General features: G+C 38.9%; 1 protein-coding gene across 1 annotated transcript in view; it reads left to right on the top strand.

Annotated features, from left to right (window-relative positions):
- Nucleotides 1-26,996, top strand: part of DEPDC5 (DEP domain containing 5, GATOR1 subcomplex subunit) — a 2,513,958-nt gene that overhangs the window by 18,940 nt on the left and 2,468,022 nt on the right. The window contains exon 2 of the mRNA XM_044068865.1: nucleotides 18,467-18,615. Within this exon, the coding sequence (XP_043924800.1) occupies nucleotides 18,558-18,615 (58 nt within the window). The 5' untranslated portion in view covers nucleotides 18,467-18,557. The remainder of the gene's footprint in view (nucleotides 1-18,466; nucleotides 18,616-26,996) is intronic.

Genomic DNA, 26,996 nt, shown 5'->3' with positions numbered 1-26,996 from the left:
AGTGGGAGGTTGAATTGATGTAGGTAGGAAGTAGATAGTTGGGAATAGGATGTTTGTTACTAGATGTGAGAAAAAATGGAAGTTGGTGTTTGAAGTATGTGAAGTGGAAGACTGAAGGGGATGGAGAATAAGTTAAGAGGGGAGGGAGCAGGAACATTCCCATGTGGATGTTAGGTGTGAGTAAAGTGATTTTTTAAAGGATGGGAGGCTAGTGATGGTACGAATGGTACATCACTGTTTTTAAAGAATTTTTCTTCCCGAGGAAGAAAATAGATCTAGATGTATGCTTAGGGTTTTCCACTCCAACGTCACTGTGAAGGAATACCTCAGGATTTGGGGTTTCTTGGCTTCTATGATTCTCCTGATACCCCTGGCAAGTCTCCACATGAGTAAGATGCATTGGTATTTGAAGTCTCTCTGGTCCCAACACCCTTTATCTTTTGAAATCTCCATGCTGGGATTTGGCAGAATAGAGATCACTTGGTGAAGACAACAGATAGCCTAAATCCCGGTCTCTCCTCCTCTCTTCGTGTTCCAAAGCAGTCAGTCACCACAGAAGCCTCAGACTTTGCTTGAGGAGCAGTTTCAGCAGGGATAAAGGGCAGACACAATCACATAAATATAAAAGGGATACTTGCCCTGATCAGGGCACATGTCTCTCTCTCTCTCTCTCTCTCTCTCTGAATTATCTTTGATCCTCAGGACTTCAAGTTGTTACAGATATATCACAAGCATGTGGTACATGAACAAACAAGGGAGAATTGAATTGTACCCTCTTTGCAGGCTAGCCATGTTTGAATGGGATATAGCTTCACAGCGCAGTCTCGCTCTATAGGCATCCTACATTCCATCAGAGCAAAATTGTGTGGCAGACAAGCTGAGCAGAACCAGGGCAGAGCTCATGGATGAAAACTAGATCAGGGGGGTCTTCCAACATTTGATCCAGCTGTGGGCAGGAGAAGGACAGAGCCCCATGAATGGAAACCAGATCAGGGGGTCTTCCAAGATTTGATCCAGCTGTGGGCAGAAGAAGGACAGAGCCTCATGAATGGAAACCAGATCAGGGGGTCTTCCAAGATTTGATCCAGCTGTGGGCAGGAGAAGGACAGAGCCTCAGGAATAGAAACTAGATCAGTGGTTCTTCAAGATTTGATTCATCTGTGGGGAGTTCCTCAAAGCTGGCAAGATTCTGCTCCAGGACTCCATGCAAGAAGGCCAGGAAGACAGATGTGTTTTCTTTTCCTTGGACAGGTATGTTCCTGTATGCTTTTTCACTAATATCCCGGGTACTTTTTTTTTTTTTTTTTTTTTTTTTTTAGGTTCAGAAGGAATCCCCCAAGATCTTTGTGGTGACTACTTTTTGGCCTGGCCAACCATGGTTCTCCTTTGTTTTGGAAATGGCCATGGGCAATTACTACAAGCTTCCTCACAGACTGGGTCTATTCACACAAGAACAAGGGTAGTTGATACACCCCAACACAAGTCCATTTCAGTTGACTGCCTGGATGATATGGTCTTAATTCCTTTTATGCACTTTTTTTTTTTTTTTAAGAATGTGCAACAAGTACTAATGGACTCAAGAAAAGTAGCAAATTGAAAAGTTTTTCTAGTTTTGTGGCAACAACATAACCAGCACCCATTCAGGGCTCATTGTTTCATAGTTTTACAATATTTTTGTCAGTTACTGTCTTATAGCCTTTTATTCCTCTGTCAAGGTTCATTTTTCGACCATTTCAGCATGACTGCTCATGGATCCACTTCTTTCAAGTTATTCCCATGTTAAAATGTTTTTGAAAGCGGTACTGCATAAGAGACCACCAAGAAAACCATCGACTAATCCTTCTTGGGATCTTAATTTTGTGTTTGGAGACGCTAACACTTGCTACATTTGTACCAGCTCCTCTGACTGAATTGAGATTCTTAACATGGAAAACATTTTTACTGATTGCTGTGATCTATGCAATAAGAGTATCTGAGTTGCAAACTGTTATGATGAGTCGGCTTTACCTAATTTTCTACAGAGGCAGGGTTTCCTTGAATTATTCCTTCTTTTATGCCTAAAGTTGTATCTGAGTTTACTTTTAGCCAAACTATCCATCTGCCTGTGATCATCCCTGAGACCCAAAATGAGGAAGAACAGCTATTTCATACTCTGATATCAACAGACAAGTCACATTTTCTCTTGACAGAATTGCATCTCTCAGAACTTCTGATCAGGTTCTCCTCTCTCTCTTGAGAAGGGACAACCTGTGTAAAATCAGAATATTTCTAAATGTCTGTGTCAGGCTATTACTTGTGGTGGAAATAAAAAGAAAACTATTCCAGGCAGGCCCAAGGCACATTCTACCATGGCTTTGGCTTCATCTGTAGCTTTTTGGAAGGAGGTGGACTCGAGAAGTGTTCTAGAAGTAGCAGCAACACGGTCCTCTATGTATACCGTTCGTAAAGCACTACAAGCTAGATTCCTTCTCCAGGTCTAGGTTAAGGTTTTTAGAAATTTTCTCCAGGGGCTCCTGGACCCTTCTTTCACCTCCCATTTATTCTAAGCTGTGGTAATCTTCCCATATAGATAAGGCTACTGCAGCAGTGATCAATATGAAGAAAGTAGCACAGTTGTTTGCACTTACCATAACAGTAGATGTTCAAATGATCACCGCTGCAGTAGCTACTCCTGCCCTCCATCCCCCTTGTTTTTTTTTTTGGGGGGGGGGGTTATGCCAGAGTGAGGACATTATTTTTTTTTGTTGTTCTAACATTATCCTTTCAGGGTTCAGCCCCTCTCTCTTTGCTGGCAGGATACCTCTGAAAACCTTGGTGCCAAACCGGTCTTTTTTTAGTAAGCTCAGCTTGAGCTACCAAACAATTTTGGTTTGTGGAACGTGCTGTAAAGCTTCAAAAGCTCCTGGCTATTATATCCTTGGAGGATATAATCCCTATAGCCAAGGCTATTGCAGCATTCATTGGCCAGAAATCTTCTGTTATGGTAAGTTTACTTAAACAACTGTACTTCTGTACTTTCTCCTTTGTGGATGGATAGGTACCTGGGTAGTTGGGTTCTTCTAAGGCTGCAGAAAAATTTGATGAAATGGATCCTACATTGCATGAGACAGATGAGTGGAGACTGCAGTCTGGTTTTTGGTCTGTAAACAACGTTTTGTTTAAAGACATGTTACTTAACCATAACAAGTTACATCTGTGCTGACCATTGAGCCACCCATATGTAACTTGAGCCCATTTGTTCTCTTGAGTAATTTCCCTTCAGGTCCTGTAGGGCAAGAGTTATCTGGAGGGGTCATCGTCCAAGTAAACATTGGTGAGTTTGGTGCTCTTGATGGCATCCTGACATAGAGCCTTACATTCATAATATGCTGTAACTCCTCCTCATGGGTGGTAATGTGGGCACCTTCATAGAGCACTGTTATGTGTGTAAGGCTCTAGTTCCTCCGTATGGGTGGTGATGTGGGCACCTTAATAGGTAGGTACTACGCTGTCAGCCAAAGGGCCTAAGTAAGCCTAGCCAACAAGGTTCCATGTCTTGTGCCACCCAAGAAAGTTGATAGAGCACTATTATGTATGTAAGGCTGTAACTCCTCCTTATGGTTGGTGATGTGGGTACCTTCCTTGCCATAGGGACCATCTGTGCCCCTTATCAGCTTGTTCATGACCTACAAGGGCTACAGTCACTGAATTGAGTGTCTCTGCCACTTCCTTATACTGCCCCCTTTGACACCATTCTGCCCTTCTGCTAGTAATCTTGTCAAGACTTCTAGCCTGTGCTGGTCAGGATCTGCCCCCCCCCCCCCCCACACACACACACACACAGGTTAGGCTATCCCATCCTTCTAACTATGCTGTCAGTTCCCCCCCAAACCACTAATGTATTCCCAAGTTGCCTGGGCAGTAGCAGTGCTTTGTCTTCTCTCTGCTGCCAACATGGCTTATTCTCCAAGTTTGACAGTACATATGGTGAGAGCCACATATTAGCACCAACAGTTTAATTACCCAGGCTAACTTAGTTGACATTATCAGTTTTTAAACTTTTCTTTGGTTTTGTTCTGAACTTTAGAAGCCTGGACTAAAAGGAGATTGGGACACTGCATCAGATGAGAGTTTGGGGTCAAAGTTGAACAAGAACAGGGTTACCTTCACTGTTGCTGGATCTGCTTGCTTTCTTGAGCTGAGACCACTCAGCTGTGCACTAGTGGTTTAAAGGCTGACTTGAGGCATCTGATTATCAATTATGTTTGCGAATAGATTGTTTTATTAAAGGGAAGGTTAAGCTAAAAAAGGGAAGTGGTGCCTAGTGTTTGAAAACTGCTAGAATTTTAACTAAATGACAGACAGCATGGTGCTTTTATACCGACCTGTATAAAAATGGCAAGACTGAGGAGCTTCTTTAAATGCATTTTTTAAAAATTGACAAAGGTACATATACCGTAAGAGAGAAGAAAAATAACATTTTACATGCATTTTCTTTTTAAGCATTTTCATTCATTTCAACATTAAGGGAAGGCAGGAAGTGAACAATTTAAGTTAATTACACTCCTTTGTCCCCCCCCCGATCATTATTCTGCATGTGCTGCTCCTTCGTCTCCCCCCCCCGATCATTATTCCGCATGTGCTACTCCTTCGTCTCCCCCCGATCATTATTCTGCGTGTGCTGCTCCTTTGTCTCCCCCCCGATCATTATTCCGCATGTGCTACTCCTTTGTCTCCCCCCGATCATTATTCTGCATGTGCTACTCCTTCGTCTCCCCCTGATCATTATTCTGCATGTGCTGCTCCCACAGATTCCATTTATTTCTATGTAGCTTGCTCCTTCCCTTTTGTAAAGCTCTCATTACCACTTTTTATCTCCTTAACAATGTACTTCATTTACAGCTGGTTTTAGTAATTGAAAGCAGTCAGTAGCAAGGGTAATTATTCTGTCTGAAAAGTTTGGATTTTATATCCCTGCTCAGAAGAATTTTTTTTTCAGTTACAGCCATTTGCTTCCCCAACATTTCCAAGTACTCTGTAGGAAGTTTCTAAAAACTGCCAACCTTTTACAGTCTCAAAAAACATGTTTCCAATTACCTCTGTTTCCCATCACATTTCCAGTACTCTATCTGAGGGGAACAAAAATTCGCTGAAGTCTGCTTGGGGTAAAAAAAAAAAAAAATGTGCAAAAACTTCCCTTTAACAATCCTAAACTTTCTGGACTTTGCTGCGTATTAGGGAGCTGTACAGATGTCTGCTTGGGGTAAAAAAAAAAAATGTGCAAAAACTTCCCTTTAACAATCCTAAACTTTCTGGACTTTGCTGCGTATTAGGGAGCTGTACAGATGTCCCCCCCACTGTTCTTTGTATATTGTATTTCCATTCATTCATTCCCAATTTTTTATAACACCCTCTAACTGATTCTTGTAGTTGTACAATTTTTTTATATGCCCAACTAATTACCTATTTCTAACTGCATCATGTGTTCTAGACTCGAATAAAAACTGTACCAGAGGTGGTCTTTAATTTAATTTAGCAATCACCCGTCCCTTTCTGTTTGCTTGTATTTTGTTATCAATCCCTGGTTGGGAAGGAATTCTGTAAGCTGCAGTCCAAATTCTGCTTGTCCTCATCCCAATGTTGACCTTTCCCTCACTAGTTTTTTCCGCCCAGAACCTTAGCTCCTTCGTTAATTTTCTCCAGTAAATTCCATCCTCTGCTTGCTTACTTTGTATACCCTACTTGCAGTCATCCCTATTAGTAAAATCTGTTTTCTCCATTCTCATGTTGGTTTGGTTCTTGGAGTACGTCCTGCTACCTTATTAAAATTAATATTCGATGTGGTTGTTATTTTGTTAAACAAACCTTCATCCAAAACCGTACTCTGTCCTAACTTCTGTTACTTTCCTTGTTTTACCATCACTCTGTTCCACTTTGATTTATAACATTCAACTTATGTTTATGTGCCTTAATTCTGTAACTGAAAATATCCCTTAAATTCAAGCAATCCTACACTACCCTGTTCTATAAGGAAAGTCATAATGTTCCCACTCGGCTCTTGCCATCTTCCTTCCAAAGTAAATGTCTTCATCTCTTTATTAATTATGGTGCATAGCTTCTCTGTAGGTTGGTAAATGGATGCCTGACCTGTATATGAAAATAAAGGGACAAGAAACCCTTTCACTTCTTGTGTCTTTCTATCCATAGCCATAATCAAGAGCTTCCAGCTTCTCAAGTTTGATATTATTTTTTAGTTTCTTTTCATGTATCTTTAGCTGCCGTAATGGAATAATTTTATTAATCCATGCACCAAAATATTTCATCTCATCATGTCTTCATAAGTACCAATATTGTTTAAACCATTTCACATGTAAATACAGTTTCCTGCTATAGCCTTTGTCTTATCTTCATTTATTTTATGTCCTAAAAGAACTTGAAACTCGCTCAGAAATGTTCCAGAGCACCCTCTTGCTGGATTTGTTGAGTACAAAGTAATATATGTGAATAAAACCAACACTTCTTGATTACCGTACCAGTTATATCCTTGAATTTGTGAGTCCCTTCATTTCTTAGTTAGTGTCTTTCTATATATAAAGTAAATAACAAAAGGGCTACCCTTGCTTTGTTCCTCTGTTTAGTCATAGCTTGTTAGAGAGGAACCCTCTCACCTTAATTCACGCATTTGCCCCATCATTTATCCTTCTGTTTAACCCTGTTATTCTCCTGTCATTTATCCTTCTGTCTAACCCTGTTATTCTCCTATCATTTATCCTTCTGTCTAACCCTGTTATTCTGTCAGTGAACACAGGCAGCCACTGCTCCAAGTGGAGTCTATCAAATGCTTTCTCTGCATGAAGACCCACCAACAATAAAAACGTTCTTCACTGCTTTCCCTCTGGATCATCATTATTCTCTTGTTAAATGTTTGTATCCCCCCCACCAACAATAAAAACGTTCTTCACTGCTTTCCCTCGGGATCATCATTATTCTCTTGTTAAACGTTTGTATCCCCCTCCCCCACCAACAATAAAAACGTTCTTCACTGCTTTCCCTCAGGATCATCATTATTCTCTTGTTAAACATTTGTATTCCCCCCCCCCCACCAACAATAAAAATGTTCTTACACTGCTTTCCCTCTGGATCATCATTATTCTCTTGTTAAACATTTGTATCCCCCCCACCAACAATAAAAACGTTCTTCACTGCTTTCCCTCTGGATCATCATTATTCTCTTGTTAAATGTTTGTATCCCCCCCCCCCACCAACAATAAAAACGTTCTTCACTGCTTTCCCTCTGGATCATCATTATTCTCTTGTTAAACGTTTGTATCCCCCCCACCAACAATAAAAACGTTCTTCACTGCTTTCCTCGATCATCATTATTCTCTTGTTAAACGTTTGTATCCCCCCCACCAACAATAAAAACGTTCTTCACTGCTTTCCCTCGGGATCATCATTATTCTCTTGTTAAACGTTTGTATCCCCCCCCACCAACAATAAAAACGTTCTTCACTGCTTTCCCTCGGGATCATCATTATTCACTTGTTAAACGTTTGTATCCTCTCCATAAAATCACACGGATCCAAATCTCAATTTTGGTAACACCTTTGCAGTTTTCTTAGCTATTGTAGGCATAAACATTATATAATCTTAATTTAAGTGGGTCCATTTAAAGCTGGATCTGAAGGGTCTTTACCCTTTTTTGGGTAATAGTCACTTCTTTCTTTTCAGATGCTGATACCCCCACCCAGTTTTAATGTTTTGAACAAAACCTTTATCACTTCCTTTTTTGCCAACTTCCAAACTTCAACAGAAATACCATCTTCTCTTCTCTAATAACTCTTGGAAGTTTATGCAGTGTCCATTACTTGAATTCCTCCTTTTATAAAAATATGCTGGAAAACACCAGTGCATTACTTTTAGCTTTGCATCTTTATTTTTAGTTTTATGGGTACATGGTCTGCTATCGTTAATGGATGGGTCTCAAAGCATTCTGCCAAATGTACATGCTCCCATGACATCATTTTTGTCCTGCCTACCCCAATTATTCTGTCTTGGAAAATAGTGTACATGTATTCTGTTTAAAACTGCTGCTACTGAAATAACATTTCTCATACTGAATACTCTCATGCATTTTTTTTTTAAATTTGCTTTCTCTAGTTTTACATTCTAGACCTTCCTGAGACATGCTCATTGTAACACATACAATTTAAGTCTCTACATGTAAATTAAAATACTGAGCTGAAAATGTATTACTTATTCCAAAATTCTCTAAGTTCTCTGACCGCAGTCTTAAGAGTAATATAGATGCATATCAAAGCAAACATTTTCATTACCCATATCCCCTCGCTGCCACAGATTTTCTATTATCTTTTTTTCTTTTCCACTTCTGCCAAAATTAGAGACCTTCTTCCTATCAATATAACATTCCGTTTTCCTTTGTCCCTAATTTTCTGCTGAATATCCACACTGGAATTCTCTTTTTATCAAACCCATGTTAATTTCTACCCAGGTGTGTCTCCTGCAACATGACAGTTTGCTGTCTAGATTTTCTTTATGTAATTCAGTACTTAGTGCTTTTCTATTTTGTAAGACAGTTTACATTCCATTTTAAAATTGACAATATAGCACTTGTATTTTAATTTTAGCCTCGCATGTAAGGCATGGCACTTCTGCTAGCATTTTATGCATCGTTTCTAAGTGCCAGAAATGTTTATATAGTTGTCATTTTACAGCTTTGATTGAGTTCATGTCACGTATTTCCATACAGTTAAAATACCTGTAATCTTCCCATGTCCACTTAACACACACACAAAACAAAGACTATACATTTGCATGAACACAGCATTACTACTGCACATAAGAACTGCTCATCAAACCTGACAACTGTTCTCTCAGATATTTTCCACTCTAAAATAAGGGGACTCATGCTAAGGTGCATATTATTGCTAGTTTTAGCAGTTAAAATGCACTGATACTTCAGTGTTCTCTCTATTTCTGTACCAAGTGTGAACACCAATCACCATATGTCAGTTACCTTTAACATCTTTCTTTTAAATACCAGTAAAAACCAGTGGAAAGACTGAGACAAACATTTTCTCAACAAAACCAAGAAAATACTCAGTCTGGCATATTGGACCCAATAAAGGCACCTGGATAAAGTCACACAGGATTAAGCGCTTTCATTCACCAACAGGGAACTTCTTCAGAGTAGACCATCATTTCCAACAAACACTTAAATAACACCTTGCCCATGCAATTAATTACATCATAAAAAACAAATTGGTCCCTACCTAATTATGGCTCAAAAACCCGACCCCTGGCTATTTATGTTGATATAACTGAAACCATTTTATGGATTACATCAGCATATTCTCAAACTCTTGGGACCTTTTAAATAAAATAGGGGGAATTTAATTTAATTCCGATAATGTGTTTGTAACTATTGACATCAAAGATTTTTATTTTAGTGTTATACCACATAACATTGGTTTGGTCTGGTTTGAAGAGGCCCTTCTAGATTTTGGCTTTTTGTCCCAACAGGACTTAAGGTTAATCTTGGAAAATGTGGAATTAGTGCTTAACAATAACTTTTTTTTTCAGGTCGAATGTTATAAATAAATGGATGGTGTAACTATGGGGGCCTCTTGTGCCACGGTGTTTGCTAATATAGTCCTGTTATATTGGGAACAACATTTACTTTTTTTCTTCCCCATTTTATGATAACATAAGAGTATATTATTGTTTCCTGGATGATATTTTTTATCATTTGGAAAGGCTGTTAAGAATTATATTGAGGTCTTTGTAGATTATATTAACAATACCACAGAATTTTTGGAATTTTGTCACCAAGTAGGATTGATTGTTATGCATTTCCTGGATGTAAAGATTAGGAAGGATGTTATCAATAGTAGATGTGTATCTACTTTGTATAGGAAAGAACATTTCTCCAATTCCTAGCTATATTTCCAAAGTAACCACCCATTTTTTTTTGAAAAGGAACATCATTAAGCAGCAAATGGTGAGGGCCACCCCTATGACCACTCTGAAGGATGACCTAGTCAATTAACTTAATTTTATTTAGGGACCTTTTGTGATTAGGGGTTACCCCAAAGATTTGGTGAATTCTATCAAAGATAACATTTTGAATGGGTGGGGTACAATATACATTCCTTTGTTGATTCCTAGGGAAGATGTTATGACTGAGTTACTGGTGGGTGATGACCAAGATGGGCCCCCAGTGGACATCTGGTAGGGAAAGGTTGAGATGTAGGTCATGGCCACGAATTATATTTTGTGACTGATCTTTCATGGAGATACACAAAGTTAAAAATATTATTTGGAGGTATTGGTATCTCTCTTCTAGTATGCCCAGCAGTTTGGATGTGTTCTCTAGGACTGTGAAATTTTATTTTAGAAGAGAACCAAACTTGAAAAAATATTTTGAAGTTACCTTGTATTGTAAGGAGAACAGTAGGAAAAAGGGTATCTTCAAGTGTGGGATGTGTCCCTATATTTCTGTTTTGTCGGAATTACAATTTTGGGGTACATTTGATAGATTAATAGCAATTGGATATTATAGTTGCTATACTAAAGGGATGGCTTACTTGGCTTATTGTGTGGAGTGTTTTTCATACTACGTGGGGAAAACTGAGAGAAAACTGAAACAGAATTTACGAACACATGTATGAGATCAGCAAGGGTAAAGACTAATGCCTTATATAAACACTCTGTGTTGTATTCGGAGTAGTTTTAAGTTGTGGGTGTTGGAGCAGGATAAAGTCTTTGACAGGGGTGGGGACTGGGAAACCAGTTTTGAGTATAGGGAACTTATGTGGCAGTTGAGATTGGTTGCCTGTACCTCCCCTGGTCTAAATGAGCACTACTCCATTGTCCCAGCATTAAAAAGGAGAGCTTTAAAGTACTGAGTACAAAAAACAAAAAAGGGGTCTGTGGGGATATCAGTAATATACATTTTACTACACTGGGTGCAACAAGTTGGAAACATAAAATGCATACAATATACATATTCCATTTTTTTTTCTTTAATGGTAAATGTTTTCTTGTATAAATTATTTTATATTGTGTGTGTGTGTGTGTGTGTGTGTGTGTGTGTGTGTGTGTGTGATTTTTTTTTTTTTTTACAAACAGTTTATATATCTATTTGTTATATTGGTCAAATATGTTCTTTAAATATTAATTAGCTAGGGGGCAATTGATTTTTTTATGATGTAATTAATTGTATGGGCAAGGTGTTAAGTGTTTGTTGGAAAGGATGGTCTATTCTGATGAAGTTCCCTGTTGGGGAATGAAGGTGCTTAATCCTGTGTAACACCATGTGTGATATTTAAGATTTTATTATTTGGAATATTGGTCTGGTATCGTGAATTTATCCACGTGCCTTTATCAGGTCCAGTGTACCAGATTGAGTATCTTTCTTTTAAATAACCTGACTACCTTTTAAAAAAAAAAAAAGCAAGTAGATTTCTAATTTTATATTCAGTATTTTCTAAATTTAATGCTGCTGGAGGGGAATTCAGTTTTAACAGCATTTTCATTTCTCTCAAGCTAACTTTCTGTGCAATTTGAAAAGTTAATTACTTAGACCTGATCAAGGTCAGTCTGAATGTACTGTCTGAACATCTTGTAATTTTACATCTTCCTTATCAAAAGAGTATCATTTCAGCTGTGTCATTTTCCAGTAAACCAATCTTGCGGTATGAGTTTACTGAACTGCGAGATTTCTTTGTTTAAAAAAAAAAAAAGAGGGGAACCCAGCTGCTGCCCTCATAGCACCCTACAAAACCACCATTTGTGCTGCCTTCTGCACTCCCCTTTCATTGTTAACATGTTAAACTTGAAGAAATGAAAAGAAAGCACTACCCTTCACTTAATCTACATTCTTTAGTCTCTTCTTCTAATCTTGTAATGAAGATACAGTTGTTAACTTTTCCATTTATGTAAGCTAATTCACACATACTCAACCCATAAGCAGCTAGAGAGTCTGTGCTGTTTCTCACAAACTTCATTCTTGGAAGTGTTTGATTTGGAAACATATTTTTACGGGACTGGAGGAACCCCACAGAGACTCAGAGAACATGCACACTCTACACAAGCATTGCCTGGAGTTCAGGATTGAACCTTGTATATTGTGTGTAGGAGATCAGTGTGCTACATTATGACTATTGCACTTAAAAAAGTAAGAAATGTCATTTGAACAAATTAGCCACAATTCAGCTGCTGTAACACTTAACTCTTTCATCCCGTTCTGACAGGGAGAGTTCTTGTGTATGTTTCATGTTTCTTATTCTCGCCAGGTAAATGAAAAAATGTCGTTCGGTTTTAATTTGCCAGATGTGGTATTTGACTGGGGCTCAGTAAATTCATATCTTAAAATCCCAGCTCATTAATTCATGCCTGAAGTTCTCAAAGTACAACTTTATCATTAATGTATGCACTTTGAACGGTAGGTTGTGATAACCAAAAACTATTAAAAATAGATATTCACTTTCCTAAGGGAATAACTAAATCATGTTTCGTGTTCTTTTAGAAAAACTGGGAAAATATGAGCACACTGTATCAGCTTCTGCCTAATTCCAGATAGAAACTGCATGACATCTGTGAAGACAGGTGAAAGCTGCCAGCCTAGCCAGATAGAATTTTGGAAATAATTCTGTCATCTGTAAATATTCATGTAAATCACAGGCTTGTTGTCTTAAATGGTAAAAATAGTGTTACATGTGGAAATGGAAAAGAATTTAACAACAGTACACTCTACTGACTGTGTGGTTGTATAAACTCTTCTCAAAGTGTGTGTGTGTGTGTCAGCTATTTGGGCAGGGACATGAAGCACTGGTTGGACAGAGAGGGTGCTGGAGGTTTTAGCTTGCCCACTAGGCTGAGATCTGGACCCTATAGCTGTGCCAGTGGGGGGTCTTATTGGGGACTTGGAGAGCAAGGGAGCGACCAGCCCCGGACTGACTGTGATCTCTGTGTGCTCTTAAGGGAAATTGCACTTTACTGTGTGTATTTGTTATCCTTTCCTCCTATATGAGAGGCCCCTCACTGGTGTTAGTGGTGAGGATTGAGGCTCCTTGATTGCTGGGCCAGGGGACAGGCGTCACACCATCACTGCAGTCTGTGCAGCTTTAGTGATTACACAGAAGATTCCACTTTTTTATTTTGTTCGGTTTTGTGAATGGCATGCATAGTCTGCATCTGAGAATGTCGCAACCAGTTATTTTATAAATTGGTGTTGTATGTGTGTCTTAGACTATTTCTTGTTAACCGTACCGTTCTATATCAGCATAATTTACAAGCACATTATGTAAACCATTAATTAATTATTCATTAGGTTTATGGGTGTGCATTTAATCCATGGTGCTTCACCCCACAATTTTTTTTTGAAAATGGCCATATGCTGATCTGTTGTGCATAGTTTTGTTAAAGTTTGAAGCCAGTTAAGTCAAAGATAGAACTGTTTTTCAGCAACCCCTTTTTATTTTTCTTTTTGGGGGGAACTGTGTCTTCTCCCATTAACTGCCTAATGCGAGAGCCAATCATTAAGAATTTCTTTTATTTAATTATTTAGTTGTATTTATTAATTATTACTAAGTAGGAGTGAAGGCTTGGGCAGCTGTGGTATTCCTCAGGTTCTCTCCCCTGTGCCTTTTTTAAAAAAATTTGGCAGGTGCAGAACCAGCAGTTAGTTTGCTGTCAAAACAGCGGAATAAGACCTTTTCCTGATGGGGCAGCTTATGTTTAATAGTCATTCGATGCTGTGTTGTTCAGGGTCATATGATTACTTTTACATACAAGGATTGCTTGCCATGCACACATTACCTGAAGCCTGATTGAATACATTTAATGCACCGTACTTAGATCATCGATGTTTTAAAGATGGAAAAACATTTCCTTAATATTTTATTTGAAGAGTAGCTCCAGTTTGGCTTTTGGAAGATAACGTGCATTTGCCAGTGATGCATTTTCTTAGTGTTGACATGTATGAATTTTGACTTTAGGTTAATTTGTAAAAAGGAATTGTTGCAAGTATATTAGAAACATAACATTAATAACTGTTTGTTATCTAGAGTCTTGTATTTCTGATATGGTCAGCCATAGTGAGCAGTTCGCAGCAGTAGCCCACCTACTTGTTCCTTAGTGGTTGAACAGGAGTGTATTTGTTTTCTAGGGTAGGGCACTGATCTGCATGGACTCCACAGACCTTTTTCAGACTCTGCCCAGAAATGCCATCTAGTTATTTGACTTGCTCTAGAGTTAGACAGTGGAGGTTGAGGGAATCGAACCTTGCACCACTGGTAGGCTGTAACAAGGTGGAAGCAGATTGAGGTGGGCAGCTAGGGAAGTAAGCTACAGTGGGTAAAGACATTCCATAAAAAACAAACAAAAAAAAAAAAGAGGAAGTAGACTGAGCAGTGGTGGGAGAGATGGGGGTAAGAGTGCCCAAAGGTTGAGTGTTTGTACAGTCTCCACTAATGAAGAATTAGCTTGTCGGCTCTCTTGGCTGATTTTATGACTGAGGTTACCTTCAGAAATAGCAGTGTGCTCGGGGCAACACCAGTGTGTGTAGAATTTGTGATGTTAGTAAAATGTACAGGATGTAACAGAGAGAGAGAGCTGTAGTTGTAGGTCTTGGTGAGTGAATGTGGTCACCATGTTTTGTATGAAACATTTCGTGATGAGGAATGGATAGGAACTTGGAGAAGTAAATTAGCTTAGTTTTACACCAAGGCATGTGACTTCAGTGTGGCGAGGTAGGAAGTCATGGTTGTTAATGATCAAAAAGTTATGGTGAAGTTAGGCCACTTTGGTGGCTTAGAGGGATAAAGTCCTGAAAATGGCCCAGCCGACCTTGATTCTGTTAGCCACTTGGGCAACTGACTGGGTGGCAGGGGAAGGGCCCTTGAGCTGGCTAAGGCATTTGATACAGTAACCCACTCGAGCATTGTTAAACTTATGGAATTAGGCATAAACCCCTGTATATATAACATGTTGCATAACCAACTAGAACTTGGGGAAATTAGGAGTGGTGAGACCACCTCCTCAAAGTGGCCAGTCACCAGTGGAATCCCTCAAGGCTCTGTGCTGGATCCTCTCCTCTTAAAGGCCTCTGGCTGACCCAAGTTTCAGATAGTTAGTTAGAAAGTGGGAGCAGTCATAGAATCACTCAAGACGCTAGCATCTAACAGGAAGGTCTAACAAAGACAAATTACTGGTTCCAAACCCATGACTTAAAACTCAATGCCAACAAATGCATTATAGTACCTTTTTGGGAAGTCTGACAAGCCAGGAAACTACGTCATCAATTAAACACCCCTAAGAGTTGATACGCTATCTAGGATCTAGAAATACATGTAGACAGAAACCTTATCTTTGACCAACATGTATCCAAGGTAGTAACAAAATCATTGTGTTGCTGAAATTATAAGAGCATGCATGGCATCTAGGTCCAGGGAAGATACTGTACCACTGTACTCTGCCCTCATCAGATCCCATCAATGAGTATAATGCCCCCAACAATATGTACCCGACCAGACACTTGTAGCAACTGGACATCTGCAAAGGTTCCTTACAAAAAGAGTACAGGACATAAACACGATGTCCTATGTGGATCACCTCCAAGCCCCATCTTCCATAGTTGGTGTACTACAGACATCTGAGGGGTGTTTTATGCCTGGCATGCAAGGCACCCACGGAACCCACTGTGATGAACATTTTGCATGTCTGCAAAAGAAACTACATCAGAACTACTATGTCTACTTTTTTGTTCAGAGCTACTTGATCTGAAGACCTAAAGTTTGCTTGCAGCATAAATTGGACTTGTTGGAGAGACAGATATATATCTCAGAGAATTCCATTTCTCTGGAACAGACTTCCCATCCATGTGAAATAAAGTCCCTGCCAAACCGTATTTAAGTGCGACTTGGACAATTAGATAGAAGTCAGAAATTTGCCCCTGGTTTGGCACCCACATCTCTGATGGACAGGCAGTCGGTAAATCATGTCCTAACCAACAATCGCCCCCTTTCTAAACATCTGAAACCTATAACTTGTGGGACACATTTCGGTTGCATGGCTAGGCTTATAAAGACTGTTGTGGTCATTAGCTTTTAACACACCTATGAACCTATAGATGTACCTGTCATGGAGGAGAGGGCACTTGATGATGTGCTCCCTAAGGGGTGGCATGGTAAAGAGGGGAGTTGTCCCTGGATGCAATCACTGAGCTGGGGGGCAGAAAAGTAAAGTGGTAAGAGCATAAACCTCCCTGAACAAAAGTACAGACAATCCGAGCTCCCAGAATGCCCTTACGATGCATAACCGGCCCCAGCAATACTGGAGTAAATTGGGGGTGGGGGTACGATTATAGCTAGTAAACCCGGAGTGGATGTGGGCCACTGGAGGCCAGGCCACTACGAATTAGGTCTGAAGGGACAATAATTCTGGTGATGAGGGGTTATCCCAGAGTGTTATGCTAGGGTCAGAACATTTTCTAGTCTGTTGAGTAGACGAGACTATCTTTGGTACAGGTCAAGACCATCTGCTGTGTATAGAATGTGGAAGGGCAAGAAGTGGCAGACATCCTTGATGATGACCAGGCACTACAAAACCGTTTTCTGTTGAGCCCTCACTGGCTTTGGTGAGAGAAGAAAGGGCAGTGGAGAAGTTTTACATGTTGTCCATCATTGAGTTTGGTGTATTATACAGTGAGAAGTTTAAAAAAAGTTTTTTTTTTTCTTCATAGAATGCCATTACTTCTAAGTGTGAAATGACTTTGTGAGGTTTCTAAAGATGCATTTCTTATGAGACCTGTCTCCATCGCAACTGTAACATTGTATAAGAACATTTGAAAGAAAATTGTTATTCCCAAACACCAGGATTTAGTTGCAGAGCTGCAATAATTTCAGTGTTGTCGATGGCAACAACTAGAGTAAGCATTAAGGGTGTAGCTGCATGATTCTCTCTTAAAATGGCTGTAGGCTTTACCATTTTGGAATAGGTGGATGGAGCCCGCTGGACAAGAAGAAGGCCAAGTATACTGGTCAGGAGGATTGTGTCGGCTGCCAGGTTTTACAGTTTTGGAACTAGGTGCATTAGCAGTGGAGTTGCCCTGTGTTGGAAGTGTAGGAAGGAGGTATATAACAGCAAAGGGTGAAATGGGTGAAACTGAAGGGGCTAGTCAGAGTGAGAAGATATTAGTTTGTGAGTCGACGGTTTGGATACTTTACAGTGTTGAAGGCAGTGGCAGTATAATTTGACAGTATAATTAGGCTATCACCCCAAAGTAGTTGTTCGGCAAATTAATGAACTAAGTACAAAAAAATTGACTCCATTTTTCATGGAGAAGGCTGTGCTTCCTACACCCACTGTCATTATAAACGCACTGTGAGATTTCCAAAAATTGGGAATCTGTATTTTTTCCATGTCAGGGAGCCTTCATTAAAAAGCACTGATGCTTCACTTGAAGTGAAACACTCTTCCAACCATTTGGATTCATCAAGTTCTTCCTTGAGGAATCTAACCCTTGCTGAGTGTCCACTCTGCCCATCACTGCTACATCATTGGTGTTCAGTGGGGCCTGAGTAACTAATGGGGTTTAGGGTCAAACTCTGATTTATTTAGCTGTACCTACACTGCATTCTTAAACTGAGAAGCTACCCACTGTCTAGCTGAATTGCTATCGTGTGTATATTTGAAAGACCTGGTACATTTTTATTTGCATGGTAAATGCTGCTTAAGAAACTTATTTTATTTGTTTTTATTTAACATTTGTTTACTGGGAAAGTCCAACTAGGACAGAGCCCATTTTCAATGGAGGCCCAGGGAGAAACGCTCCAGATGCATGTCTTTGGAATGCGGGAGGAAACAGGAGCACCTGGTGGAGGACATGCAGACTGTGGACAGAAAGCACCCCAGTCATGAATCGAACTGGATAACTTCAGAACTTCTTGGTGTGAAACACCAATGCTAACCGCTGCACCTCTGCATTGCCCAACTTGTACATTAAAAACCATAATGAAATGCGCCAGTGCCACAAACCACATGGCCCAACTCTCAAGAATTCCAGAATGTAATGAAATAAAGAACTTTATTAAAGTTAAGGGCTTTCATCTGAAAAATCAGGACTTTATCGGAACTTGTAAGTAACATTATGACGTGTATTTTGCATAAGCCTCCTTCATATATACCCATGTTATTTCATGTTGTAGTACTGATTTCAGACTGGTACTGTTTCACTGAAAAACATTTACTTGTGGCTTGGCAGTTTTACTAAACATTTTTACAGTTCGTCTGGTTTACTTCACATTCTTGTGAGAAGCTAGTATGTGAAACCTATAGTATGTTAAATAATAAATATTCTTCTCCATCTTGATGAATGATGTGTGTATGAACACCTTTTTATACTTGCCTTCTTCTCTTGTTTAAATGTTGTTTACTGATGATCTTTTTTTTTTTCACCTTTTAGGTGGTTATCGCTTGCTGTGACGCATGCAGAACAGATGCCACCTTCTTGCAGTTGAAAGAAGCCAGTGAGTACATCAGGAAGCTGACCCACCATGAGGACTGCAAAGGTTTACAAACTGGTTATCCACAAGAAGGGCTTTGCAGGAACTGGTGAGCGTTCTTTTCTTTTCACGTAGTGCAGGCTGGATTCCAGAGCTGAACTGAGTAGCCATAATTTGCATGTGTAGTATGGGTGTGTCTGTGCTGCTGTGAAAGGTAGCCGTGTTTTAGTAGCCCAAGTGTTTGCTGGTCTGTAACCGTGCAGTGCTTTGAGGGAAGCAGAGGTGACTGGTAGCCTTAGCCGTGTGTATTTATTGGATGCGTCGTGGATCGATAGGAGTCCAAGTCTGTGATGACTGTGTCTAAGCAAGCACTGTCTGCTGTCCTTGTCTGATTTAAGAGAGAATATATAATGTGAATTGTTTTATGGGAAGGGCTGTTTTTATAAATTCATAGTTTACTTCATACTAACTCCAGATTTTACTGTCTACAGACATACATGGCATCTGTCATATGACTGTAGTTGACTAGACTTTGCCATGTATGCCTTTAATTCTTCTTGTCATCATGTTCGTAAGGGTTTCAAAACATATTGCATACTTTGAAAATAAATGTTTGGAATAAAAATGAACTGTTAACAAGGTATCTGATATTGAAGAGGTCCACTTGTGGGATATTACTACAACAGATGTACCTGGCATTACAACGGCTTGGTATTTTAAATTTTCTCAGGCTGCCAGCTTCACGTTCTTTTTCATAAGTCATCATACCTTGCCACCTCACTTCACTTTTTCCCCAGCAGCAAAAACTTTATGATGTTTGAAGAAAAGGCCCCACACTGCCCTGTGTTGTAGTGGATGGTTTTGGACAGTTCTTTTATTAGTGAGATTCAAGTTAACAAGTATGCCTCAAGTTTTCTGGTTTTCAGATTTTTTTTTGTCTTTCTCTCTAGCTTTTGAGCCTAGATCCTTCCCTGCTCTTCAGTTAATGTTACTTGTACCACTTAATTTGCCAATGACAAATTCTTCTTTGAGAGGCATTTTAATCAGTTTGCTCACCTGGCAAGTTGTACTCGTTATGTTCCGAGTTTAATGATACAAATACTAGATAATTTTGTAACCTCTCCTGAAACAAGCACTTGTCAACATTTAGCTCTACATCCTTGTGTCTTCCACGTTTTCACCTTCCTTGTCCTTCACTTCCTCTGTTAAAGTTACAAGGTATAAGAATGAATGCAGAACATGTGGATCCGATTCTGATCAAGCTCATGTAAGCCATAAAGCAGTTAAGCCCTCTGCCATGTCGGATTGCATTTAAAGAAAGTATGAACCTTCAGATGTGATGTTAAATTGTCTGCTGCAGTAGTAGTAATAATAATAATAATAATAATAATAATAATAAATAATAATAGCAACAATAATGGATCCTACTGCTGGTATTGGTAACCTTCACCCCTTAATGTCGGAATGGTCATTTCACTGCCTTTTGTGTGTGCCCTTTTTTTATTAGGATAGTCATCAGCTGTAACCTCCTTGCAGTGTCCGTATGAAGACTGCAGTCAGTCTTGTAGAAGCCAGATACCTGCTCACCTAGATTTGTGATCCCAGGTTTCAACATAAACTTAATCGTACAGGTGTTCTGTTATACAGATAGTTCTACAGATGTTGATTTTAAACCTTAATGCAGATATTTTCACCAACATTGGCCCCTGTGACAGCAGTCATACAAGCATCAGTCCACCCAATGATAGTCCTGTCAGTTTTGTTCACACTGCTATTAACTGTTATGTACAGCCCATTGAGAGCTTTCTTATAAAGCATGTAGTGCTGGTTCTTCTGATCCCACTGTCATCTTCTCTAGATACAGTGTGGAGTTTTTTTTGAAATAACTCTGACCATAATATTTCTTTTTCCAGGGGCCTCTTTTTAGTATCCAAAGCCGCCAGTCTCTCCTACCTCCTTATTTTCTTCTTGAGTTCTGTCTCTGGTGTTTTTTTTTTTTTTTTTTTTTTTTTTAAAGAAGAAACATCTGTATTAAATTATCACCTGTAACATAGGCGATCATACATTTATATAAATTAAAACAAAGCATATTGACATAATTTTAGTTGCAAATATTATACATAACTTTTAATCTACCCATTCATTATCAGTCAAACATTACGTAGCTCATTTAAATTCTGCTTTATTTTAAGCCTTATTCCTCCCCGTATGTATTGTTCCCACAGTTCCCACTTTTTGTATGTAATTTGCTCCTACCCTTTTCTAAAGATCCCAGTTCCAATTGTTTTATCTCTGTTATTGTAGTCACTACTTTTAGTATATTTGGTTTAGATTTCAATTTCCATTTTCTAGTAATTGCTTTTTTTGGCAGCCACCCTAATTAGACTCAGCAAGGCTTTACTATGTCTAGGCAATTCAGATTCTGTGTCATAGCTCAGAAAAATCATTTCCCTAGTTACACCAATTTGCTCACCCAATATCTGTTATGGAGTAGTCTACAGGAAATCTTTAAAGTCTACCAATTCATTATACTCCCAGAAAATATGTTTCCAATTGCCTCTTTTTTTCTCTCTCACACCTCCAACATTTTGCTGTCTACCTGAGGAAAAATTATCTGGAGTCTACTTTGGGTATAAAAAATACCCATGTAAACATTTCCAAGTAAAAATCCTACATTTCTAGATTTTGTTGCATATTAGGGAGACATGCGTATATCCCCCCTATTGTTTTTTCTGAATTGCGTTTCTAAGCTCTCTTCCAAATCCTTTCTAACTTCCTCTGATTTGTATACTTATCATGCAGTATCTAAATGCTCTGCTAATTATTCCTTTTTTAATGGCAGCTTATGTTCTAGATTCCAATACAAACTCTACCAGTGCTGGGCTTTCATTTAGGACACCCTTTCTTTCTTTTTACCTATAATCTGATAACTGTCTTTGATAGGGAAAGTGGAGGCAATCTCTCACCTACAATCAAAATAAATTATTGGCATCTTCCCATTCTATTACTTTTCCATCACTAGTTATTTGCTCCCAGTACCTTGGTTTTTTTACCAGATTCCAGCAATAAATTCCAGGCTCCTATTGTCTGTATCCCTAATTGCAGTCATCCCTGTTGGAGAATCTCCTTTCTCCATTCCCATTTTGGCTTACTTCTTAGAATATTTTCTGCTATTTTATGAATATAATATGTATGGTTGTTGATGTTCTTAAAGATGCATGGTTGTTATTCTCCTTAAAGATCTGCAACCAAAATCTCAGTCTCTCCTTGTTTCTTGAGCTTCCTCCCAGTTTCATCATCATCTCTCTCCACTTTGAATTATAGGTTTCTGCTTGTGCTATGTACAGGAGCTTTAGCTGTGTAGCTCTGAAATACCCCTTCAAATCAGGTAATCTCAATCCGCCTTGTTCTGTTGGAAGAATAAGAGTATCCCACTTGACACCTCCTCCTCCCAGATAAAATTCTTCAGCTGTTTATTAATTGCTATCCACAACTTCTTCTCCTCTGATGATTTAAAAATATGTCTGACCTGTGTATAACATTAAAGGGACAAAAAACATTTAACTGGTTGTATCTTACTGTCCATATAATAGAACTTCCAATTTCTCAGTTTTTGCATTGTCTTTTTAGTCTCTTCCCACATATCCTTAGTTGCCACACTGGAATCATTTTAATCCGTGCTCCTGAGTACTTCATTGTATCATCATGTCCCCATAAATATGGATATTGCTGAAGAAATTCATGTGTGGGTAGATAATTTACAGCTATTGTCTTTGTTTTAGCTTCATTAATATTGTATCCCAAAAAGATTTGAAATTGTCCAAAAATGTTCAGCAACACTGAAATGTCATTTTCTGGTTTTACAGGTATAAAATATGATCTGCAAACAGAGACAGTTTTTCTAGACTATCATGCCAGTTGTAACCTTGAATTTCTGAGTCTGTTATTTTCTTTGGTAGTGTTTCTAAATGTATTGAAAATAACAAAGGGGAAATAGGACATCCCTGCCTGCTTCCTCTGCTCAAGCAGAAATTATCAGTGAAGAACCCACCCACTTTAATGTTTGCCTCTGATCCCTAATATATCCTACTAATCAACCTTATAATTTTATCAGAGAATGCAAATGCTTCCATTGCCCTGCTCATAAAGTCCCAGTTTACTCTGTCAGATGCTTACATTCTTTGGATAATTACCCATCAACAACAGTCTATCTTATTACGTTCTGCTTCCATCTGGATCATCAGTGTTTTGTTAATGTAGTCAGATGTTTGCCTTCCCTCAACGAAACCACATTGAACCATATCTTTCAGTTTTGGCATCACTTTTGCCATTCTTTTAGTTTTTATAGATATAACCACTTTATAATGATGGCTTATTGCATTGTAATGGGTCATTAGTTGACAGTGTTCTTATTCTGACTTGGCATTTTCATAGTTTTCTTTAAGTTACAGTTTGTGCCATAGTGTGCTGCTGTTTTGTTCTTTAGGCTTTCTACTTTCTGTTCAAGTCCTTTTAGATCACATAGCCATTATGATAAAAAAATGTTGTTCCAGTTATTGTACAAGTTTCTTTTTTTTTTTTTTTTTTTTTTTGTTTGTTTTTTTTTAACGTGTTTCCAACTTTTGTGTTACATGCACATACTAATGTTTGGTAGGCTGATCTTTTATACAATGGGTTCAAATGCAGATGAGAAGAAAAAGTCACATGTTTTCAAGACTTTTGTTTTAAAGAAAACATTCAAACAAAAAACTAACTACATTTTCAAAATATCCCCATCCCTTATTAACTTAGAATAAATGAAGAAAAGTATATACAGCTTTGTTTGTTTAATCCTCCAGATGTGAAGAATTGCCCCAAATTGACAGCTGCATCCACAGGCATCACCAAACCTAAAATTAAGGTTATCCATGCTAAACAGCCTGTGATCCCACTTGCAGTAATTGCTGTCTTTTCTTTTCTTATGTTTACTCTCCATACTAGGTGTGAAAAAACACTTGTATGCTTTAGGAAAACATTAACATTTAAATATATGAAAACACGCACTGGCCATCTTTAAATTAAACTAAATTGTACACTGTTCTGTTAAATGCGTTAAAGTATTAAGGCTACTAGGGAAGCTGCTATCTTTTATTCATTTCTCCTAATTTCAAACTGTATTTTTCCACTGAACTGCTTGCCATTGTACCTTTCAGATTTGCATTCTCCTAAGCAAAGAATGTTTACAAGTCTCTGGATTAATTGCTTGCACTGCAAATAGATTGTCTCCATGGAAAAGTACTCTGCAAATATCCAAGCTCATTTTAGCCTGTCAATATGCTTGACATAATTCTGTGTACAAACTAATCTGGTTGTTCTCCATCACTGTAGTACAGTGGCAGCCTTTGTCAACTTCTCTGAGTTGCTAGTGTCCATTTGTTCGTGTGCTGTTTCCATGGTCCTGTTTCCCTGAGATAAAATTTTCTCAGGTGCTTCTTCTATTGTAATACTGAAACTGCAAGATTGATGTAGTATGTTAGCCCTTATAGGGTGTTTCTTTTCCCCATGATTGCACGTGCATCTGTGTAATTTATTTTACCATTTTGTGGACTTTTGTTTTCACTCCTTTTTTTTTTTTTGTTCTCCCATATCCCGTCTTTTACTGATATCCACCTTTTTCCTCTCTTCACTCTGTTTCTTTTGTTCCATTTTTCCCCCTCTCCAGATGAGCAGGGTATGTGGGCAGAATTATGCCGTATTAACCTTAGACCCAGGTGGTATCACCCTCTTCAGCATGAAGCTTCCCATCCCTGGTTTGTTAAATTTGCATTATAACATGTTAGACTGAGTAGTGTGGTATTGGTTCAGAGAAATCCTTCACAAAACACACTACTGGGGTTTTAAATGGAGCTGTGCTGTTTCACTGAGTGGAGTACATAAACCTTTAGCCATTTTTTAAGTTAAGCTATATGTATCCCTAACATAATCTGTGGGATCCTGTGTGTAGGCAGTTAGTTTGTAGGCAAAATAACTGGTTCTGGTAGTCAGATAGCTAGGAAATTGATAGCAGTGAAAACTTAAAAGTGAAGTTAGTAATGACATGTTTATATGATCGTGTTCCAGCATTAATACTGATGTATTCTTTTTTTTTTCATTCTGAAGCCAAGTTGTATAATCATTGATCCTGGATTAAGTGGGGTAATTGACTGAACCTAGTCAAAAGAAGGATGATATATAAGGCTGGCTGATATAGTTTAGTTTGTAGAAGTGAATTTTATGGAGAAGTCTAATGTAAAGCCTGTACAGGACATTTTGTTATAACTGTAGAGTTCTTATGAGAGAAATAATGCAAAACAATTAAAAGGAGATGCAAAGTATCATGGTTATGAGGTCCGAGTCTAAATCTACAAAGTATGATTATGATGTCCGACTTTAAATCTGCAAGGTATCATGATTATGATGTTCGGGTCTAAATCTAGCAGTTTACACGTGTAGAGCAACTTGGGGAACAAATGGTGAATGAATGATTATTGAAGGAAAGTGGGCTGTGCGTCATTAGAGGAAATTGTTTAGTATTCCCATAGCCTGCCCTGTGTGTTTCTATTTGTTTTCTTTGATTGCCTTCACGAATCAGCCGTCATCTGCCACTTTAAGTACTTCCTTCACATATCACTGATATCTGAAGGTTTCTTTCTTTCCCTTAAGCCTCACGACACTACTGAGCAGAGTTTTTTTCAGTATTATACTCTCTTTAATTACCTGTCATCAGTGTTATATTTTTGTGGCTTGTCTTTGTGTCGAGGATGTAGTTTGTGTTTGCAGAATCTATACCATCTGTGTTGTCATATTTTATGCTTTTCCCCCACTCTGTCTTAAGCAGAGCTGCAGCTGCTAAAATGGAGTATTGCATTGCCAGTGACTTGTGCCCTCGCATCTCCCCTCTGCCTTCTGCTGCACCTGTGTCCATCACATTAGTATTGGTAGTGCACCCCCACAAGGGCCTTGGTATATAACCCCAGTGCTGTGGCAGGTTCAATTACCTTTCTATCCCCTTTAGTTTGCATTGTCTATCAGAATAGACCCGTCATTGTCTGGACCTCCATTATCAGCCCACCTTCTCAGTGCTATGCTTGTCATCAGTAACTTACCTCCTCTGTAATACGCTTCTTGGGGAGCCTCTACCCCCACCATGTTCTGCTTCCTGTCAAAAATCTACCCCTCACCTTCTCAGACTTCTCAACCATTTCTTTTCAAGGGTACAGATCATTTAAGCAAAGAATGTTTCAGAATCCCATTTCATCATTTTTTTTTTTTTCAAACTGAGATCGCAACATGAATTAGGAAACTTTTTGAGGGGCATAGCCCCTTCCGCTTTACCTCATTTTCCATTACAATACTGAGCTCTGTTCTCGTCAGGATAAGGGGGATTTCTTCCATAGCATTCTTGTTCACACAGATGGTTCTCAGACTATTTGACTGACAATAATGATGACCCCCCCCCCCCCCGGCTCTACATTATGATCCTTCCTGTCATGTGTACATCACTGTGTATGAGCCTTCTTGTCAGTGTCCATTCCACTCCATCCTGCAACCCCTGCCCATTGTGTGATGCTTTCTGTCTTTCTGTTCAGGAACTACCCCCCCCCCCAGTGTGGTCCTTCATATCAGTAAGGACTCTCCTGCTCCCCCCCCCCCCGGCCACCTTTTGCTGCTTTGACTAACCAAGCCATTAAGGCCTTATGCACTGTCTTTTTTACTACTGATTAGGCTTTACTTATTCTTATTCAGCACTGTTATTCTTTCTGTATCAACTATCTGGGGAAGTGCATGGGGGTAGGATGTTCTTAAAGTTCATAAAAAAACCTTATTATCACTTATTTAGCCTCTAGAGACTCCTAGTTAGACAACAATATGAAATGGATTGCTATTTAAAGTGCTTTTGGAAGAAATACTAATTTAATGTCACAGGAGCGTGTACCCTTCTCCCATCCTTATTGCAGCTTTTCATTTTAGTTTTGGATACCTCTGACCGCTTGATTCACCAAAATAATTTCATTGCACTGTGTGACCTCTGCCTTAATAAACCTTGTTTGGATCGATTCCTTCTAACCTAGACTGAATCAAATTTCCTCTTCTTGTGACCTTGTGCAGTTAGCCAAAGATCTCCACGTACAGACACAGACTGTAGGAGTTTATTCAGGTATTTGGCATAATTCTTATGTGCTGATTAAATGTAAAAACCCTTCACTGTGTTACCTGCTACACTCCATGATCACAAACTGTCTGTTCTGCCTGCTTCATGAAGCATCCATCACCCTGGAGACGCGCACTGCATTTCAATCAATTACTCCCTAAAAGTAAGCATCCACCTTGTAATCAGTCTGGTGAAAACAAACCAAAGATTAAAAAATAATTAACATTAGATTTTGATTACACTGCTGCTGAATGAGCAGATAGTGTTTTGTACATTACCATAGTTCAGGACCTGGTTCTTTTTTTTCCTGCAGGAACTAG

The sequence above is a fragment of the Protopterus annectens genome, chromosome 4.part0, assembly GCF_019279795.1.
Source record: "Protopterus annectens isolate FY-2018-M chromosome 4.part0, PAN1.0, whole genome shotgun sequence".
Classification (NCBI taxonomy): Eukaryota; Metazoa; Chordata; order Ceratodontiformes; family Protopteridae; genus Protopterus; species Protopterus annectens.
The sequence above is the reverse complement of the archived record's forward strand: the minus strand, read 5'-3'. Positions and strand labels throughout refer to the sequence as shown.